Source organism: Homalodisca vitripennis, chromosome X (assembly GCF_021130785.1).
Source record: "Homalodisca vitripennis isolate AUS2020 chromosome X, UT_GWSS_2.1, whole genome shotgun sequence".
Lineage (NCBI taxonomy): Eukaryota > Metazoa > Arthropoda > Insecta > Hemiptera > Cicadellidae > Homalodisca > Homalodisca vitripennis.
The window spans coordinates 14,171,592-14,193,640 of NC_060215.1; the positions used below are offsets into that span (position 1 = coordinate 14,171,592).

The 22,049-nt window shown below is 32.7% G+C and overlaps 1 protein-coding gene across 1 annotated transcript; it reads left to right on the forward strand.

Moving 5' to 3' along the window:
• The first annotated feature begins 1,120 nt into the window (after positions 1-1,120).
• Positions 1,121-20,659, forward strand: LOC124368712 (glucose-6-phosphatase 2). The gene is made up of 7 exons (XM_046826013.1): positions 1,121-1,565; positions 4,851-5,015; positions 8,745-8,939; positions 12,896-13,026; positions 14,084-14,230; positions 15,157-15,304; positions 18,197-20,659. The coding sequence occupies exons 1-7, from the start codon at positions 1,504-1,506 to the stop codon at positions 18,399-18,401; spliced, it is 1,053 nt and encodes a 350-aa protein (XP_046681969.1). The 5' UTR covers positions 1,121-1,503; the 3' UTR covers positions 18,402-20,659.
• The last annotated feature ends 1,390 nt before the right edge of the window (positions 20,660-22,049 follow it).

Here is a 22,049-nt window from a genome sequence, read left to right on the forward strand (position 1 = left end):
CAATCAAAACAACATTAGGCATTCAAGTTACGCATAAGGCATTTGCAACCCAATCCAACTTTTTTTCTTGCACTATAATATGGAATTGCAATTAAAGTATGTCTCTTAGTAAATGTATTGTTATAATGTAACTAAATGGAGAAATGATCATTTATCACCCCATGAAATTCTAGTCTCTTTCGGCGTGATGAACCTCTATAAAAAGGAATCTGTTTCCGAAATACAATATAGGTGAAAATCGCCTGAATTGATCTAACCTAGTATCTAAAGCTATAAATGATTTAATAATTGCACTGTTGAAAAGTCTTAAAACAAAAGTTATTCCCAGATCGATGGAAAATTGTACAGTCACACCGGCGAGTAAGCGATGGCTTAAGGTCTGTGAGGAATATTATCTGGTATTTATTTCAACCACATTTAAAATAAGTTTATAACTTGAAATAAAGATAAATTCAGTGATAAACTTCTGTTCTATCATTGCTATGTGGATGACACACTAGTACTCTTGAATGGAAATACCTGGCAAGTAGAGTTGATTTTAACATATGAAAAATATCTTAAATGTTAGAATGTACAGAAGAACTTAAGAACTCTAATAAAATAATGTTTTTAACTCACCTAGAGCCAGACTAGACTATACACTTCACATTTCGTCCTCCATATTCACAGAAATTAGTCGCATACAATTCCATGGTTCACCGTCTTTTAATCGTACTGATAAGTTTTAAGAACCACAAAAGAGAGGGCAATACTATAAATCATATAATAATATGAGTTTTCGTTCTAGTCTAATTCATTAATTAGAGTAGAACGTAAACTGGTTTGATATTAGTTGTATAATTTTTTGCATGAAATGTAACTGTATGGAATTTAACTGATTTATTTTGTTCTTCTTATTGCTTAAAGTTATATGACTCACTTTATTGTTGTATATTATAATGGTTTCCCTTTAACAAGTACAAATCAAATTATTTTTAGCGCCTTCAAGTTGAGAAGTGCAATCTCAGTACTCGTAATCCAAAACTATGCCAATATCAAGGTTTAGATAATAAAGAGACAGAGTGATGAATGCTCCATGATGCGACGGTAAAAAAATTGCTTGTTATGTTTCAAAAACAACGAAGAAACGAGAAGAAGAAGACCTTAATCACTAAATCGTAATCAATCGGCATTAGAAAGAATGGTTGTTTTTAATGAACAAGTGAAAAAAACAAAATTAGGCTAATTGGTCGAGTGAGAATCTGTCATATGTCTAAAAGTAAGGGTGTGTTAGTTAAAGTGTAAAGATTGTGTTTTGTCCATTATATATCATATTACAACAATATTTAACTGTGATTCGTTATGCAGCCTATCTGTGATTATTTGAATGCTGTAGTGGTATTTCATAGATGGAACATTACTTTTCTTAGATTTTTAAATTTTGATTTACTGTTATAAAACTTGTAAGAATAAATACATGTTCTTAAAATAACTAAAACTTTAATTTAGGATAAAATAAACATCATGAGCCTTTGGAAAACAATGAACCTGTATGAAGCTTTTTTCATAAGAAAATTCCAAGACTAGTAAGTATTTATTATAATTAATTTTCTTGTTAGTCTAAGTTGATTTTAATGAATATCAAAAATCAAAATCCTGTCCCAATGCACTCATAATATAACCTGGAGTTGAATGTAGTTCAATAGTATGGGTAAGATTTACTCATCCATTAGGGCTATTTAAAAAGTCATTGTTTTTAGGCAGATTAAATTTTGAGGGTACATAATTGAAATTCATGTTCTCGTTAATACTCAGACTTAGATACTGTAATCCCTAAGAAAAAATTGGATCCTCTTGGAGATCTGATGGGTGGTGGAAGTTTGTTATGGTATTCGGGTTTTTGTACCATCACGATCAGATTTTCCATAGCTCACAGTGGTCACAGTTTGTGAATAGACTGACAGCCTACTAATAAAATAAGAGAATGATGCTTATTTTTTTTATTAACTGACTACCATATGAGTCGCACTGTTATAACTAAAGATTTCTTATTTTTATGATTAATTTCAGTTATTTTTTAAAAGTTATTTGTAAATATGCAAATATCTTAAGTGAGCTTGCTTTTAGCTTGAATAATTGAAAAAATATTATTACAAAACTGTACAAAAGAGTTGTACTGATCAGTAAAATATACAACTTTTAAAAGCTCACCTAAACGTGTTATTCTACGCAGAAGGAAGGACAATGACCGCTGTACTTAAAGTAGGCACACATAGAATTAAAATTCCTATTACGAAGTAAAAGAAAACAATACAATGTCTTGAATTCCATCCAATCTGACACAATAGTCTAACAGTAATCTACTTTACTCAAGACATTAACTTGTATATTCAATATACAGAAAAACATCATTTATGAGTCATTAGCACCTCTAAAGAGAAAGAACAGCTTCTGCCTCTTGAAATTAACTAAGAATCGAAATAATCACCGAGATATCGAAAGAATAGAAGTTGCACAATGGCAAACAAATTAATCGAAGTAAGGGAAAAAAACAATGAATAAACTTCAACATAGAGACTGGGGCCAAAATGAAAAAAAAGTAGAAGATAAGCAAGAAACTTTTAAATTACCCTCAAAGACAGTTGTTGTGTAGAACGAAATAGTACACCTATTTTCTCCATTGAAACTCTCTGTCCGTTTTTCACATGAATGTTGATAACACAGTTATTCCCTCCTTTTTTACGTAACCTTCCTTACTTTGTTATTCTCCTCCATCCGGAAACCCAATTCCTCCCAGTCATGTACTAATTGAGATATAATCTGATATTCATACAAGTTAATAATTTTTGTCGATATGGTTTGTCAGCGCCTAAAAATTCTTTCTAAAAATAAAAGTATCCTACTTGTTAAAAGTGGATTTAGATAATTTTTGGTATGGTAATGTAGTTAAAGTAGACATTATCCAAAATTTAAATAAAAATAGATATGTCTTTGTTTTTAAAAGGGTTGAAAAAAGTCTGTTCCAAAAAATGTGGACATTTTGTTGGAACAATATTTCTTACTACTTACAAAACATTTGAAGTGACTGTTGAACTCAGGAGGTACAGCTAAGTCATTAAATTGCTATTGATATAGTACTGTATTCAACACACTTTATGAAATAGGTATAATACAGTCTACACACTTTAGGCATTCAACCTGTACTCAGGCCCAGTTGATTGTCCAACATGCCTGAGTTAAAATAAAAAAGATTGGATGATGGTGGCAACTTTTTTCAGGAAGATGGGCATCTCACTCTGTTACCTTCGAAGTGTTGGTACAGTCAAAGCTGAATGGTATATGAGAAAATTGTTTTCCCAAAACCTTCTCACTACATTGTGGTCACAGGACCCAAAGTCCAAGGGCGGCCACCTTCTGCTAAATCGCAACAATGCGTTTATGTCTAAACAATGGACAATAAATGCTGTAGAACATATAATCAGTGGCCTTGCAACTTGATGTGCTTCTTTTTGTAAATCAGCTGTAAAACAACTAACTATGTATGCAGTTCATAGTTTAGTTAGTCTTGCATTGTTTTTAAGCTTTATTATTTATTTATTTTTAGTAAAGGACTATATATGGTACAAATGTTTATATTTCTTACACATCAGTACTTTTTATTTATTGTTAGGCCTATTTAATATAACTTACTAGTAATACTAATTAAACATGCAATTTTTTAAAAACGTATCACTTTGGAAACAAATCTATTTATTTAGTGACAGAAATCAATTAAATATGGTATGGTTTTTCACCTTTAACCTCTCAACAATGTGGTTTTCAAGTGCCTGTTTTAGTGCCACGGGTTTTATTCACAGTTTTTAGAGATTTTAACGTGTTATTTCAAAACTAATAAACTAGTGTTAAATTTTATTAATATACAACTTACTTCTATACTATCAATTAGAAAAAGAACATAAGCATTTTTTTTTAGATGTTTATGAATATGGAACAGTGGGTTTGCATCGAGAGTCGTCAACTAAGTCATAAATAGAGCTGTCTTCCAAAAATAAAGCATTTTCATCTCCTGATTTTTACGTAGGCATATAACTATTATCTGTTCCAGTTTCCGCCATGGTAAAAAGTTAAAAATAACTCAAAGCACAAGTATTACACAAATATTTTACAATTTGAATAACTTAGTTATTTGTTGGTATCTTTAGCAAATTTTATTATACAAATATAATGACATCGTTTGTGTAAATCAAGTTAAATAACCTAAATATTGCATCTTTATTAAACTTTATTAAAGTTGTTCAACACAACAGTTACATTCGTGTAAATTTGGTTAATGTATGTATATAAGGGTTCAAAGAAAAATATGTCTTAATAAAAAACACGTAGGTACGTACTTTAACTTAAAAATCAAACTATAGTCAAAAATGAGTTTATTATCATCATAGGAGCAATCTCCTAAAATATCCAACAAGATTCCTTAGGTGAAATTAAGCAAAAAATATCAAATGCAACCATTGGTCTAATATCTTTGCATTTACCATCTGGCTTGTGTGTTTTTATTTTAAAAAATCATATTTTAAAAACTAATCAACCAATTGTAACGAGACTATGGTAAACTTTATTTTTTACAGGTTCTATAAATAAAAAGTTGAATTTATAAAATAAATTTAAAAATGTCGCCCATTTAAAGTATTTCAAATAAAATATCTTAAAAAGTACTAATTTTACAACATCGTCATCATCATTTTTATTCATCATTAAGCATTATATATGCAATAGATTTTGTCAAAATTTATAGTGTATAAATAATACTCTGAATGATGTGTTATATCATGAGATTGGAAGTAAAACAAAATGTTTGATTGCTGTTTCAGTTTCATGGGGTACGACTCTATGTTCCTAAGTGTGACGAAAGTGTCCGACCCTGGTTATGCCATGTCCATTCTGTTTCCTGTGGCCGCTTCAGTGAACACGCCCCTGGGGGCTGACATCCTTGTTGTCACTGTAGCTGCTGAATGGCTGAATACACTTCTTAAATGGTAATCTCTCAACTTTGTCTTTTATATAATTAGGCTATAGCAAGTGTTATAAATAAAATTACACTTGAGTTTTAAATATCACAATCATAAAAAATATATCTTATTTAGATTGTAAACTTCATATTGCAATCTTCTTTAATTGATATTTTATATAAAGGAGGGAAAGCTTTTGATTGGATTGCTTCTTATCTCCTGAACCGTAGACAGATTGTTGAAATTCGTTTTATTGATGATACAGGGTGCTTAAGAAAACAATTTTCTGAGGAGCGAGAAGTACGCACTGGAGTTCCCCAAGGCTCCGTACTTGGTCCTTTATTATTTTTTACTATTCATAAATGACATCCATCGAAGCGTGAAAGGTTCCAAGTTGTTTTTGTTTGCTGATGATACCTCTTTGGTCATCTCTGGTTGCAATCGAGCCGAGCTTGAAATCTTGTTCAGGCCAGTAATTTGCTGCAGTGGTTGGGTGAAAACTCTCTGTTTGTAAATACATCTAAAACCAATTTTCTTGATTTTGGAATTAGAAAGTCTGCTAAAACGTTGATTGAATCTCAAAACATTATGATTGGAGAGTCAGAAATGTGTCCTTCTTTGAATGTTAATTATCTTGGAATTGTTTTGGACGATCAGCTAAACTTTTTTAGTCACATTGATAAAGTCACGAAAAAACTAAGCAGCTGCATATTTTTGATGTATAGACTATCCTGTTTTGCTAGTGAGGAAATTCTTTTGCTTACTTACTATGGCTGTTTTTATCCTTACCTTTGCTATGGAGTCTCTATATGGGGATACGAGAGTAAGAAAACTCAATATGTTTTTCGTCTCCAGAAAAGAGCTATACGGATTATTTTCAAGTTGAGTCGTTCCCAGTCTTGTAGAGGTTTCTTTCGCAGTAATATAATATCCTTACGTTCCCATCCATTTATATCCTTCAGTGTCTTTCTTTTTACAAAAAGTATCACCACCTTTTTTCAGTCAACGTTAATCCAGCCCATAATTACTCCTTAAGAAAAAGAAACAACCTAATCCTACCCTGCCATAAAACATCATTTTTGAAAAACAAAGTCTTTACTCCTGCATCCGCCTTTTTAACTCTTTGCCATCCTGCTTGAAAATTGTTGTGGACGATAGGGAATTTCAAAATCGTCTGAAAAAATTTCTTATTTCGAGAGAATATTACAGTGTCCGGGAATACGTCGAGGATAATAAATTGTAGATCACTCCTGTTATATTGATTTGGTCTTGTTGTGTTTGATCTGTCAGTAGTCTATACTTTAAGTTAGGATATTATAATTTTCTTGACGAATGCCTATGCATGTTATGTTTTTGGCAATAAATGAATTGATTGATTGATTGATTGATTGATTGATATACTGTATATATTTTTTTTTCTCTGAAATTTAATGTTAGTACCACTGTGTTGTACATTTCGGCTAAAATCTAGTGATCTGTTTTCTGATGTTGCTGCTCTGTCATTTAAAGTACAAATTTTATTGTACAGCATAAATGAATGAGTTTCTATTTTGGCAAAAGATTCGTATATGAGTCTTTAAATTTTTCTCTGTTAATAGAACATTTATAACATTTTCTGTTGAAGGTATTGTTTTATGTAAAACTAGAAGAAATTCTACATTTGACAATATAATATGATATTTTAGCGTTTGTTTAAATTTTCTTATTTACTCTAAGTTGTATAATTTGTAGATTTGTAATGTATAATTTATGTAAAAAAATACACATTACAGGAGCAAATACTACAGCCAATATATATATAAATTTAATCCTTATAAATGTAGCCAACTTTGTATTATGTGTTCAAGAAATTTGGAAATTTTATAGCAAATTATATTGCTTTTATTGTAATTTCTTTAAAAAGTTTCAAACTTCTGATTTAGCAATAAAAAAATATACAAATTTATTCACTAAAATTATTATAATTTCTGTTAAGTGACTTATTTTCTTTAAATTGCAGAATATAAATTTTACTTTACGTTATCTGATTTTAAATTAAGTTTATGAAACTTTGTAAATAATTAAAACAACTGCCATTTTGAAAACTATGATTCAATTTGAAATTGTTTTAATTATATTAAAAAACATTAGTAAACTTCAGATTTGAAGTTTGTAATTTATTGGGTACTTAGACAAAATTATAGTAAAATGTATACAGGAAGATAGAACATATAGTAAATGTTCATATGTTGTAGATGGAGCTTATATGGGTACTGATAACTTACTTACATTAAAACATTAAATCAATATTTAACACTTTTATTATTTTGTGAGGCCTTTGGTTTAATGTTTTAATGTAAGTACCGGTAAGTTAAATGTTCATATGTTTTAAACCTTCAGTATATCGTCATATATACATTGCAGTGAATGTGTTAATGTATAACGAAAAACTTGCAAGTATTCAAATAATATAAACAACCTCATGTATCAAGAATTGTCATTTCATTTTGAGCCATTAAAAAGTCAGTGGCTACTCCGGCTTGCCAATCATAAGGGGGCAGATCACGTAAATTATTAAAGAAAATGAGGGTATGTTTGTAATACTATCTATTTTATTCTGAAACAAGTGATATGATTATTATCTTAACTAATTAGCGTTGGAAATAGTACTATACCCTGTAGTACATTTAACATTAAGAAAAATTTGTATGGAGAAGTTCTTTTAGTGGAAGATTATAAAATTTTTTTTGTCTGTATACAAATACAAAAACCAGTACCTAAATCATATTATCTGTATTGGATATTACCCATTACTAAAAGGAACCATGACATTGGATTTGGTCAAGACCAGACTACAATACAGGTTGGAGTGCTGCCCCCCCCCCCCCCCCCTACATCACACTGTCCGTTCGGCTGGCCGTACACTCCTCATGCATTTATCTTAACTGACTGATTATAAGTACGTGAATCATCTCTTATTAATTGTCTACTACAAAATCTTTTGTGTGTGAAAGTTCACAAAGTACGTATCACTTTCATATACAGGGATGCTACAGGTCAGGGAAGTCAGGGAAAAAAAACAGGACTGGAAATCAGGGAAAAGTCAGGGAATCCGGTCTCAAGTCAGGGAAAAGTCAGGGAATTTCGACGTTGGTCAGGGAAAAATATAAAATCCCTTTACACAAATAAACTTACTGCCGCCGCGCCGAGTCCAAGCCTGCAGACGACGCGGCGCATATTTTACTTCTGTGTTGTAAAAGATCATTTAAGTCAATCTTTTTGTACGTATTAAACTGTGTTCACTTTATTTTTTGCTTTTTTATATTTGCCACCCTCTTAGCCTCAACCCTGCTTTTCCCCACCCATTAATTGCCAAAAACCCTGGGAATTGCGTCAAAAAAAGTCAGGGAAAAATGAAAAATTTGGTCTGGAAATCAGGGAAAAGTCAGGGAATTTCACTATTGGACTCCTGTAGCAACCCTGATATATAATGTTTAAAATAAATATAACCTATTTTAATAAACAAACTACTTTTAAAAATTCTCTACCAAGTCTTGCACTTAATTATCTTCAATTATGAGGCAGATTACTTGCTTATTCCCAATGAATGAAACAGAGCGGTCGGATGGGTCTTGTGACATCATAGTATCAGGTTATTCCTATTGAATGAAACAGAGCGGTCGGATGGGTCTCGTGACATCATAGTATCAGGACTCAGGTTGGTATTATAGTCTGGCAATGGATTTGGTGCTTTAATATTTAATGTCTAATGTGTAGGTTGCTGATGGAGGACAGGCCATTCTGGTGGGTGCGTGAGTACGGTACGGGTGCGCCAGAGTTGCGTCAGACCCCTCTCACCTGTGAGACTAGTCCTGGCTCACCCTCTGGACACGTCATGGGCTTTGCTGCGCTACTCTATGCCCTCTTGCGATGGGCCATCGCTAACTTCATCAATAAAAGCTCAGAACTCACGTATGTTTACTTAAGTCTGCGTTCATATATTGTATTCTTTAATTATTGATTAATATAGGCACTATTTTAGCAATAGGATAAACCATAGTAAATTATTCTTCATAAATTACCTAAATCATCACAATACATAAGCTATATATTAATTTAATTTAAAATTAATATATAATTTCCAATAAGAAAAGAGCTTCAAGAATGTAATACATAAACTGTTTATATATATATAAACTTTTTAGTCACTGTTACAACTTTACCCATTTCCCAAAATGGGATTTTGGGGGGAGGAGTGTCTCAAAATGTTTAAATGTAAAGACCCATTAAGTGACATTATTAACTAAGTTAAAAATTAATTGAGGCAAAACATGAACATCCACATTCAGAAGGTACTCGATTAGTTTTAAATTCATTTCAATAAGCTGCCATTTTGTACTGAGTCGAGATAGAAAGCTCTAATTTCCACTGTTCTTCTTTTATCAAGGCCTTTCAAATGAGGTGTCACTTAACCTGTTGGATCCCGTAGCCGCACAGTTGCGACTGAGGCAAGTGTGCAGTCGTGGCCCGTTGCCGCACTGTTGCGGCCGCGCGCAGAGCGTTTTATTTTTGCGTTTTCTTCAACTCAATTCGCTAAATTAAATGACGTTCAATATACCGGGTTACTCAGGAGAACACTGGCTTTCTCGTGAGGTATATTTTGTTTCGCGCTACGATACTTGGCAGCCTGTTTTTACTCTAAACGTCGAGGCGTTTCAGCCGGTTGCTGTTGTTTGTACACAATAATTATGGCTTCGCGTAAGCATGAGTTGTTTGATCAAGATATTAATGAATTATTGGGCAGTGAGTTTAGTGAACTATCTGATAGTGACGACGAAAGTGATGTGGATATTTTCAGTCGTGTAAGAAGTGGTGATTTTATTTTTAGTGAACTAGTTCGTGATGCAGACTTCAACCACGATTTAGGTTATCTCGATGAACCAGTACCAGGACCATCAGGTGATACTGTTTATTCTAATAATCGTCCAAATAAGCCTACTTTGGATAGTGTTGACTTGGTAATAAACGAGGTAGTTCAAAATTATAATCCCAGAAATGACTTTACTGGTAATGAAGGAACTGATCAATCAATCAATCAATCAATCAATCTTTATTTGCCTTTTTACATATGACATGCATTGACAAAGTCAGTAATATTGTCTAGATGACATGGTCAGAAACAAGCAATAAAACCAAACTATTCAGTTTTTAAAATATCATTACAGTTTAAAATTATTATTCTTTGAATATCAATATCATAATGAAAGACAATAGTTTAACAAAAGGAGATTTTAAAATAATTGAACAACAAAAGAATTTATAAAAGTTTAACAGATATTAAATTAAAAAATATTTTAACTGATTGCACGTGAATTACTACAATACTAGCACAACAATTTGAAATCTTAGGATAACAGGTTACAATATAAAATTCTACAGATGAAATTTACAGTACTGAATAAAAAAAAGGACAGTTTCTAGATTAAAATTGAACAATTTACTGAAATCTCATTGTTGTTTACAAATATATGTTTTCAATTGTAGTATAACAGATTTAGCGAGCTGTACAGTGGATCCTGTATACATTATTAACAAACTAAAATTTAATATCCTTGTAGTTAAAAAACTCTGATAGGGTATAGAAAGGATTGTTCAAAAGCCAATGGTACAGTTTGTTTTGAAATATTTTTGTGGGATACTTATCTGCCAAATGTTTTACTTTGTTGAAGATTCTTTGAGAAATTATAATGTGGCTGTTTTGAGATTTCGCTAATCTAACATGATCTATGGCAATATTAGTTCTATTTCTAGTATAGTAGCTGTGTATATCACTTCTTAGAGTGAGAGTTTGAAAATTTTTGAGTAAATAGGTAACTAAATCAAAGATGTAGAGATTTATCACAGTTTGTAATTTAAGTTCAATGAACAGAGGCTTGCAGTGGTCCAGAGAATGGGCCCTCGCTATCACTCGCACAGCTTTCTTTTGCAGAATTAGAATGTCTTCAATCTTACTGCTGTTTCCCCAGATTATTAATCCGTATCTTAAAACTGATTGAAAAAATGCGTAATAAGCTGATTTTACGTAGTTTTTTAGGCACACACGACAATAATCGCCTGAGTAGAAAAATTACCCTAGAATGTAGGCCTAACCCCAAACGTAGAAAGCTACCTCCAATTACCTATCCCTGGGTGAATGATACCAACTTTATTCCGCACATATTTCCATTTGACAGCTCAAAATCTGGAATAAATGCTGATTCTGGAATAAGTAAGGAATCTACAAACCTAGATTTTTCCTAGTTTGTTTATCCTAGTCTTATTGATTTATAAAAAATAAACTTACACTTGGAATCAAAAGTATATTTGTATGTATATTTGAATTTAGAAATATCAATAATATGAAATAAATAAACATAAAAATAAAACTTATGAGTATATGATTATGCAGATGCAAAAAATAACTATAATGCAAAGTAGTAACCAAGTGCCAGAAAAAACCCGGGCCAGCAGATGCCCCTGTGCTGCCATAACCCGGGACTCAACAGGTTAATGAGTCTTTTTACATTAAAAATTTTTTCAAACTACTTCAGTAACTTATCAAACTCTTTCCAATCATTATTCTGGATTTGAAAGGACAGTATAAAAGATTGGTAAAAGTGTTTGTAGCTGACCGAGCACCCTATGCTTGCTGAATTGTGTATGGGAAGCTTTAGATAGTGAGCTTTTGGCAAAAGTTTCTACATGTTTCATTTTACAGCAGGCACTATGCAATGCCATTCTTTTCAGTCTCACTCAGCTGCAAAGTACTATAAAGCTTCTACGCACATTCTCAACAGCCCAACGTACAAACACGTGTCAGTGAGGACTCACACACGTGTTTGTAGTTTTTGTTCCCAACAAAATTACAAACACAGCTGCAATTACTGATTTTATTACAGCTGCAGATCACTATAAATTTAATCATATGAAAACTCAATAATATTAACTAATTTTATAATAACAGTACAAGATAGTACATGTATGATGGTTTTAGTTTACTAAGAGGATGCAGCAAATTGGTTATCTAAAAAATGTCAAAGATGTTATTCGGTTGATCCACAAGTGGCTTGTAGTGTTAGGGAGAGGGGAAACCGATCACAAATCTCTCACTCTCTCAGTTCCCTTTACTATCAATACAAATCATGAATTGACTGGAAGTGCATGTCTCTGTAAAGTAGCAGACTATAATCAAGATTTTGGCCAAGGAAGAAACAAGCCCAACCGAAATTTAGCGGCAATTACGGGCGTAGAACCTACTTCAATACCCTGTCAAGAACCTGTGCGATTGCTTAGCACAAAGAAATTTCCGAAGGGTGTGAAAAAGTTGAGAACGAGAGCTATGATGGTCGTTCAAGGACAAGTATAACTGGAGTCAACATCGAGGTAGTCCAAAATCTCATCGAGGAAACTCTGTGCATAACTGTCTTTAGAATCAAAATGCACAATATTATTGTGAGGTACTGTACGCTGCAAAATCTTTTTAGGGGAAAAGAAAAAAACAGTTGGCCAGAAGTGACATTCTTCTTCTGCACATAACGCTGCCACATGTAACGCTCTGTATGGCTGCATTAGGATGGAAAACATTGGAATATCCATTGTATATAGCCTATACTTGTCACCTTGTGACTCATCTATTTGAAGCACGTGGAGGACAACGAGGTGGTGGCATTTGTGCTTCAATGGTTAAGAGAACATCCAAGGAGTTTTTGCCATGATGGAATAAAAAGCCCCCAATCCGATGGAAAAATGTATTTCAAGGGTGGGAGAATATGTATAAAAATAAAATATATTCATAAGTGTAGTGAAATAAAGTTATAGTTAAATAAGTTTCATTTTTATTTCATACACTCTCGTAGAACCAAGAATCTAATTTATATATTTGTTTTTAGGCATAATCAGAAAAAAAGAAGAAGGCAGTTTCTTTGGGGCGTGGTGCTGGTAGCTTTAGTTTTGGTGTCTTTGTCTCGAGTATTTGTCGCTGCTCATTTTCCTCATCAGTGTGTTTTAGGAGCATTACTTGGTAAGTTGATATAAGCTAGTATATGAAAGCTCTGTTTCGTCACAATAAAATGTTGTTTTGGTGAAACTTGGCAGCTTTAGTTTTGGTGTCTTTGTCCTTTTTTTCTCCTCAGTTTTCTATGCTTAAGTTAAATAAACCTACCGACTTATAAATGTAACTGGATGCAAACAGTGCAATTGAACATGTATATTGTACTCATAAACTTCAGTCTATCTGAAATAAAACTGAAGAAGTAACTGATGTACCAGAAGAGTTTGATTGTGATGTCACATTGGTTGAACATTGGCCGCACAGGGAGAAGGAGGACTTTATATTCCCAGGGATAATACGAGGACTATCCAGAAAGTAGATTATGTCTTAATATAAACAAAAAACATAGTACAAGAAAAAATGGTATTATATACAATTGAAAGTGACACTAAAATATTATTTTTCAACATAGTCACCATACAAATTTAGGCACTTATCATAGCGATTAACTAGTTTTGAAATTCCAGCGTTATAAAATTCTGCCACCTGAGACTTCAACCAGGTAATCACACCCTCCTGCAGTTCCATGTCGTCATCAGAGCGCTGCGTAGCAAGCCAGGTCTTCATTGCTGGAAACAGGTGGTAGTTGCTGAGTACAAATTGACCAGTCCGGATGTGGAAACAACTCCCACTTAAAAGCATCCAAGACTTCTCGAGTTTGATTTGGCGTTCGTGGTCAGGCGTTGTCGTGCAAAAACACATCTTGCACAAAATTTATAGTAGCCCATCTTCTGCGTAACAATTTTGTGTAACAAACTCATCCCTAGCGGTTACAGAGCGAAACGTAATCTACTTTCTGGATAGCCCTTGTTGCTGCTGCTTTACAAAATAATGTTTAATTGAAGTGTAGCTGGGTTGTTCAAGAGCTTCCCAGCTTTTGTGCTACTCAATTTGTCTGACTTTATGTGTATTAGTTTCTTTGAAGCACCATATATACTTATTCATGATCAATGGTTTTATTCTATCTTGTATATCTTATAAATATATTCCATTTACTTATAGTGAATGACCAAGTGTAAATGTGCAGGACTGATGATCGGCTACGTGCTGACTGACCAAGGGCCGTGGTGTCTGCGGAATTGGTGGAGGGGGGCCTCTCGCTTTTCACTCTTCTGCGTCTCTCTCACTCTTATCGCCATTTCAGCCGGAGCTTACGTCTTACAACTTGCTCTGGGTACGTCTTATGCTTAGCTTACACAAGTATGTTGTAGAAGTGGCATTAATCCAATGTGAATTTTACTTCCGACATGTAAACCCTAAGTAACGTCACTGGAAATGGCGAAGAACGGTACCATTAATATTTTGTCTGGGAAATACTGAGGTACTAGTGACAAGATAGCGTAAAACAGTAGTTGATACGAGTACTGGTAACAACACTTGCGATGTCGAATATAAGTCCATTTGTGACGCGTTGTAGTTGAACACAGTAAACTAGATATGAGTATAATTAATTTTGATGAAACCGTCTGGCCACCAAAAAGGTATAGGTAAATTTTCTTAACAAATAAAAGCTATTCAGTGTGAAGTTCTGTTATGGGGAAGTAAACAAAGAAACATTAGTGAGTTGAGTGGTGTGGCATGTCGCATTAGGTAGTAATAAAATTGATATTGATCAAATTCTTGACAAGGATGTATTGCTTCTGTGGATAGATTTTAATAGTATTTAGAATAAAGTGGTGAATTTAAGTGATTTTGAGAAAGAATTAGGTTTGAATCTGACTGTTACAAAGCCTAATCTGAGAGTGATCTTGAAATAAATTATGTAGGCCTAGGCCTCAACAGTGCCAATTTTAAATTCAACATAGTTCAAACAAAAAATATAAATCAAAATTATTATTAACACTTTATGTTTTAAAGCGAACACTATTCTTTGTGTTATTTTTATACTGAACATAATTGAATACAGGAAAAAAAAAATTAGCTAAATACATTGATGATTTTGTTAATATAAAATACATTAACACAATTTAAATTTTAGTGCTAAGTTTTTAAACTAACACTATTAAAAATTGTATTATTGTAAGTTTAAGTATGGGAGTGCCCCTGCCTTTGTGCAGAAGGAGGGCTCAGCGTTTATAAACCAGTAATTTCATGTTATAGGCGTAGATCCACAGTGGTCAGTGCGGATGGCATTTAAGTGGTGCCGTAATCCTGAGTACGTACACGTGGTCACAACCCCTCTCTTCTCCTTGGTGCGAGACTGTGGCGCCTCGCTCGGACTGGCAATGGCCTCTCCAATAAAGCTCAGGTGAGCATTTTTAGGGCTTAGCCAATTTAGTAACCTATTACATTTTCACTTACAAGATCGTTTTTGAGTACTAAAATGTGAGTCCTCAGTAAACTTGTAGATTGTTGTAAATTAAATAAATGGTTTGAATCAATAGGGGCGAAAGCCAGGGATTGTTACTAGTTGATAGGAAAATCAGCACTAACCATTCATTGTTCATTGTTTTATTCGAACAAGAACGAATGGGCACAGACAAGATGTTAAAATAGGCTATAAAGATAAACCAGTTCCCCAACATGCTGCAAGCCACATCACAGACTTCAATAACTGTTTAAAATCATAAACCAAACGACTGTAATCCCTCACAGTTAAGAAGATGGGAACTAGCATACCACTGGGTAACAAACTCAAGAAATCCTCCAAACCTAAACCTGAGATAAGTCCCTCCCTCCCCTCCCTTCAGCAGACTAACAGTTTTCGTAGATATTTAACCCTTTGAGTGCCTATGCATAACGGCATATACATAAAGTGCCAGACTGTTTTTTTTTTCATATTTGTAAAGCTGTTGTAAAATAAATACCAAACAGATTTTCATACTTTTTTTGTTGTTTTTTTTTTTTTTTTTCATTAAATGCAGAATATGATACAAATCGTTAAAAACAAAATTTGATTTATACAAGTATACAAATTTCAGTATTTATAAAAAATATTTTTACTTTTTATATAAAAAGTTAAGTTTCGACCTAATTTGAGTGTACGCGGTATTTTTAAGATTTTGTTTCTTTATTCCATGATAAAGGTCGTATTATTCTAAATAAAAACCATGTATAATATATTATTCTAGAATTAAAAAACATGGCATTATATGTACAGTAGAGTCCCGTTAATCCGACCTAATTGGGACCGAGCCCTATTCGGATTATGTGATTGTTCGGATTAGCCAGAATTACAGAAAAATACGGTTTTAAACTTGATATGGGTGTATTTTGTTATAGAATTATCAACATTGTTTATTAAAACATGTTTTCTGACTGTTGCATTGTATTTCTTGACAAATAAACGTGTTTGCGAATACTAAGCACATTTACCGTATTTAGTGTGAGAGTTCTATTGTTAAGCAATGTGAGCGTACTAGATATTGTACGGGTCCACGCGTTCAATAGTTGTACGAAACTACGCGTCATCCAATAGACTCTCTTTAATGCGACAGAAGACAATAACTGAATTTATGTCTTTTAAAAATTAATATTGTACTCAATAATAATATCAGTACTGTACGTCCAATTTTTGTTTGATTTCACTTCTTAATACAGTAATTTAACTCATACTTAACCTATAAGTTTCAATTTGGAACTGTATTTAACTTCATTATTTATGTACTGTACCGTACACTAATTGTCTTAATAAAATATTGTATGTCTATTTAATTAAAGTTTTCTTTGTTTATGTACGAAATGATGCACCCATTTTCATTTTTTATGTAATTAGTTCCTATAACTGTTCATTATCGTTATAAATAATTCCTCCTAGACCTGTTCGGATTAACCGACGTTCGGATTAGCGGGACTCCACTGTATAAACAAAATGTTGCCCGATACAGACATTTTTTAAACTGTACTTCATTTGTCAGAGTTTAGAAATTGCATAGTAATAGTGTAATATTCACAAAGAATCTAATAAAACATCAAGATAACACAAATAAATATGATTAGTAAATGTAGAGACAAATATTTGCTAACATATTTACATAAAAGTTTACATTTACTAAATAATAACCCTAATATATTTACACTGAAAATTCACGTTTTTCGCTTGGACACAACTCAAATCACTATATTAATTTTGTAAAGAAATATCGTAAAACACTGTATAAGTTACTATTTTATTTAGTATTTACTCATATGCTTGTTTATCGGCACATATACAATAAAGGCCGTTACGCAACACTGTACTTGCCCGCTACGTCGCGTGACTGGAAGACAAAGTCATCGCATAGGTACTTTGGTATTATCATAGCCCACTATTTTTGGACGAGTTTTCCTTATCAGGGACCAAAATAAACTTCATTATAGTTCCTTCTTCTATAATTAATCGAAAAATACTCGAAACTTCCTATCGCCAACTCTTCTCCAAATAGACACAGAATGACCTGACATTTTCAAATAATAATACGTCGTTATTTTAGTTTTTGTTTTAATTGATTGTCGTAATAGCTGTAATTTATTTTGTCCCTGATAAGAAAAACTCGTCCAAAAATATTGGCCTCTTGGTAAGTACCAAAACAACTTAAGTTTCACAGATCAAATAGTAGAGAAACAACATATAACTTGTATTTATCAACAGTTTGGAACCTATTGAATGCAGCTGTCTGGTTATTTGGCCAAAATAATCTTGTACTATATAAAATATTATCGAAATACGAAATGTTAAAATCAGCGACACTTTATGCACTTTTTGTACCGTCAAAATTAGCGACGCTGTGGCACTCAAAGGGTTAATATAGTACTCAATACATTGTGAACAGTTATACAGTGTATATAAAAAGTTAATTGGCAACACTGCTTCCCACATTGACTCTGCAACCCAAAATGAATAGACAACTAGAATGTTCTCTACTGGTTGAGAATGATTGTAGTGCAATCGACAATTTGTAATTATGTGTACTTTTATGTGTTATTTTAATCAGTGGACTCTAGAAAATAGTTTTCAAGGTAAGCCTGCTGATTTTCCTATCAAGTAGTAACAATAAATTCATAAATGCATTGATTATATTTTCTGAAAGTGAATTTAACCTTTCAATGTTACAGTTGTAGCCTTATTTTTCACCTGAAAAGTGCATTTGATAGTTGGATTTAATTAGTTCATACATTCACGGATCATGAACTCCCATCATGGTGGTTTTCTCTGTTGTAGAAGTGATATCAAGTTCTATCCTGTCCTGGGAGTGACCCTGGTGATCCTGATGGTTGTTTCCCTCCAGTTTCTCAAGGACCTCATCCCTACAGCTAACGCAGTCATGTTCTACGTATGCCAGTTTTCTCTCCACGCTACACTACCCTTCCTTCTTCTCTTTTTGGTTCCAGTCATCGCTTCCTTGTACAAAGTCAAAGAAGATTAACTGAACCTCAACACTTTAAATTATCTAGTCCAGGCCAAATTTTATCACTAACACCATAGTTTTATATTTAACGATGTAGACAGTTTTGAATGACTAATTTATGATGTTAGTATGTAAGCATCAATGTTTATGCAGTATAATGTATAGTCAGAACACCGATGTTGATAGATTTAAGTGAAAGTGACATTTACAGAATTCTTTGATTCGAGCCTTTGATTTGTTCCCACTAGATACAATAATATTGAGTACTAAAGAGGAAACACATGTACACAACTATTTTATCAATTAATTTAATAAATTCTTTTTTTAAAGTAACAGTATAATGAAACATTTTTCTTATGAAATATATAAGTCTTTTAACATTTCAATTACAGACATGTAACATACAATGTTTCATCAAACGTATAATATATTTATTATATTACTAAAAAATGGAAAACTATTACATGTTTTTTAAGGTATATGATCTAATATTGATCCAATTAGATCACCTGGTGGTGAATATTCTGTGTCTCTAAAACATTGAATTATAATTCAATGTTATATTTGTGTATTGAGTGGAAATTAATGTAGTGGAAAATAATAAATAACATGAAACCGTCTGTTACTACCATATCAGACTTATCGTGTATGAATAAGCCCCACAGAAATGAAATTTTGTATAAATATACTGTGATTGCCAATTTTGGGAAGTTAAATGTAACTTGTAGTTTAGTTCTGTGGATAATAATTTGTCCAAGAGTCAGGTGATCCAAGGTGCCTTTGATACACCTCTGTACTCTGTCCATCCACGCATCCAGCGGTATGTTCATCAGAATTGTCTTGTATTCTGGTATTTTGATATATTCATTTATTTCTCTCATTGTCCACTCTAGTACATATGGTGACAGTTCCCCTCATGTAAAGCTAAATATAAGCGTATAAATAATTTATATAAATGATGTACCAAAAATTAAGGTTATATTGGTAACCCCTAGCTGCAGGCATGGTAATTAATAAAGGTTACCACTTTTTATTGCATGAAAATTCTCATGAGAAAGGATTTTAATTTTTAACAAACATCGTGCTGCCAGCACTGTAATAGTAGCTGCACTCCCATTGGTGTTACATTGTTGGAAACAAATAAATGTACCGTTGTAGATTGAACAAAATGTCAGTTCATAACACCTTGATAATTATTTTTTACTTTTAAGTAGTATTATTGCTACCTTTAAGTATGTACTAAAATAGAGGTTACTAAGACGTTTGTGATTTGTTTTCAAAGAAAATTCACTCTCTTGTATAAAAGTTATAGCTGAATAATTAAAAAAAATGATGTGGCACCAATTACGGGCCCTGAACAAGCAAGACATCTGGATATCAATATTGTGTTTTTTTTTTCAACTTTGATACTGGCTACTGTTGGCTTACCTCTGGAGAAATTTCAGTTTCAGATAGCTTTATTCATTAAAATGTGCATGTGCATAGAATGGATAGCGCCATTACTCTAAATTATAATTACAAATGTGATTTAGAAAACTAGGCCTTTGCTATACAGTCAGTTTACATTAATGTTTTCCTTCCTTTATTATATCTGGCAATGACCCTTTACTTGAAATGAATCTTGGAAATGATATCTCGTCCCTTTATAAGATGTCTTTTTTGACTTCCTTTTTGAAACTGCACACACAGTTGATTAATGGGTAAGAAAACACTGAAGTTACAATAATTTATTTTTATTGTCACATTGTATGTATTGCCAATCGCCAGATTTGAAGTCGTCCTCACTTTTTTTTAAAGTAACTCAAAGCAATAAGTGTAAAATATATGTATATAGGTATATTTAAGTTTCTTTCACTGACTGTAACTGTTATCATTTAAAATTTCTAAGTCAATTACCATGCCTGCTACCAAAGATATAAGTTAGGCTGTACAGTCGGACGGTGACCATCCAAACAGTCTGAAACAGTTGACTTCTTATTGTTTTTAGATGTTTAACTAAGTAAAGAACACTAGAGTTGTATATTTGATGATCATGAAATTCATGTGAGCTCTCAAAGATTGTGCGAGGGAGGAGTGTCTAAAAAATTACAGGTGCGAACATCTAATGTGTGACACTCAAATTATTATAAAATAAAACCAAAAATAAAAACCCAATTTCATCCACTCTATACTGAACAGCAATGTTTTATTTTCCAAAAAGTAATTGTAGGTGAGAAATAACGTATTAACCCTTATAACGTCAGTATATCTTTTCACGACTTCCAGCAAACGGCACAATATTAAAAAAAAAAAATTTTTAATGTGTAAAGTTCATTTTTATTTTTACTTTCTATAATTATGGTAAGTATAAAAAAGTAAAAATTTTTAAATTATCTTGTACGTACATATATTTATGGGACATTAAATTGTAGATATAAATAAAGTCAAAATAAAAGGCACACAAAATTTTATTAGCTAAACTATAAACATTACCAGACAATTATATAAATTACACTTCTGATAAATATAAAAAAGAAATGCATGATTGTAAATATACAACTAACCTAATAGTGTTCTTTTATATAAACAGAAAACACGACGAAGGAAACCGACTCAGCGATGGTTAGACACGCACTACCTGAAGCCAAACTGCAAACAAAAGCGCGCACGCTGTACGGCGTCTGTGCCGTGTGGCGGGGAGAGTGTCTAGACACCGCGTCTATTGTTTCAAACAATGTAACGCGACAGCTATATTTTGACGCTTGACATAGGTCAATAACCCACACACATAGTTGACGCATACCGTTAGTGACATTGATCGGATTTAAAAGGAACTTAAATTTGCTATAGACGCAGTTTTGTGTCGATGCGCCGTACCGCGTCTTTGCCGTTTGGAGATAGTTTGTCTATGCGCCATACGGCGTCTGTGACGTTATAAGGGTTAAATACACTGTGATGAAAGAGATGACAAAAAATTGACTTTGTCTATTTTTTTCTATATGAACGATATTTGTCATTTTAGACAGGTTAACCTGAGATAGGTAGTATGATTTAACCTCCAAAAGACTTTTCTTTTGAGATATCATATGATGTGGTTCCATTTAACGGTGTCTAGTTCTTGTCAGTATGTTTAGTGAATGGAATTTTTCAGAAGTGGGAAATTTTGAAACAGCTTCAGGCGAATTTATTAAAGTTATTTTGGAAATGTTCATCCATTCTAAAGTAAACACGTGTCTTGGAGAGTAATAATAAATTAATTCATGGTTTAGTATTATTGTTGAGCTGAGAAAGATGTTTGTTTAAATGTACTGGAAGCTCTCATTTCGTCCCTTGAAAGTTTATAATAAAGTCGTTATGAAGACTTAACACCTTTATAATGAATCTTTTTCAACTCGTCCAGTGTCAACATATGTCCTGTTGCACGTTATCAACATATAGTGTTGTTCCAAATATAACAAAACTCGGTTTACCGAAGCTTGGATGGTCACAAGTCCACGTACTGTGTGACATGTGACGCATTGACCAAAGAGTAGCAGATAAGTACAAAGATTTTATGTAAAGATCAGTTACCTAGTAATTGTATGTACAATAATTCAATGTAGTTTCCTGTTATAATCAAGTCCAAGGATGGTCTTTCCGACAATTTGAGTTTAATAGGACCATCAAACAACCTCTTGACAATTTTAT

Excerpts from the sequence above, each read along its gene's own strand:
- LOC124368712 (XM_046826013.1), top strand. The coding sequence starts at position 1,504 with ATGAGCCTTTGGAAAACAATGAACCTGTATGAAGCTTTTTTCATAAGA. Across the intron at positions 5,016-8,744 it reads CTGAATACACTTCTTAAATG|GTTGCTGATGGAGGACAGGC; the intron begins GTAATCTCTCAA and ends TCTAATGTGTAG. Across the intron at positions 13,027-14,083 it reads TGTTTTAGGAGCATTACTTG|GACTGATGATCGGCTACGTG; the intron begins GTAAGTTGATAT and ends GTAAATGTGCAG.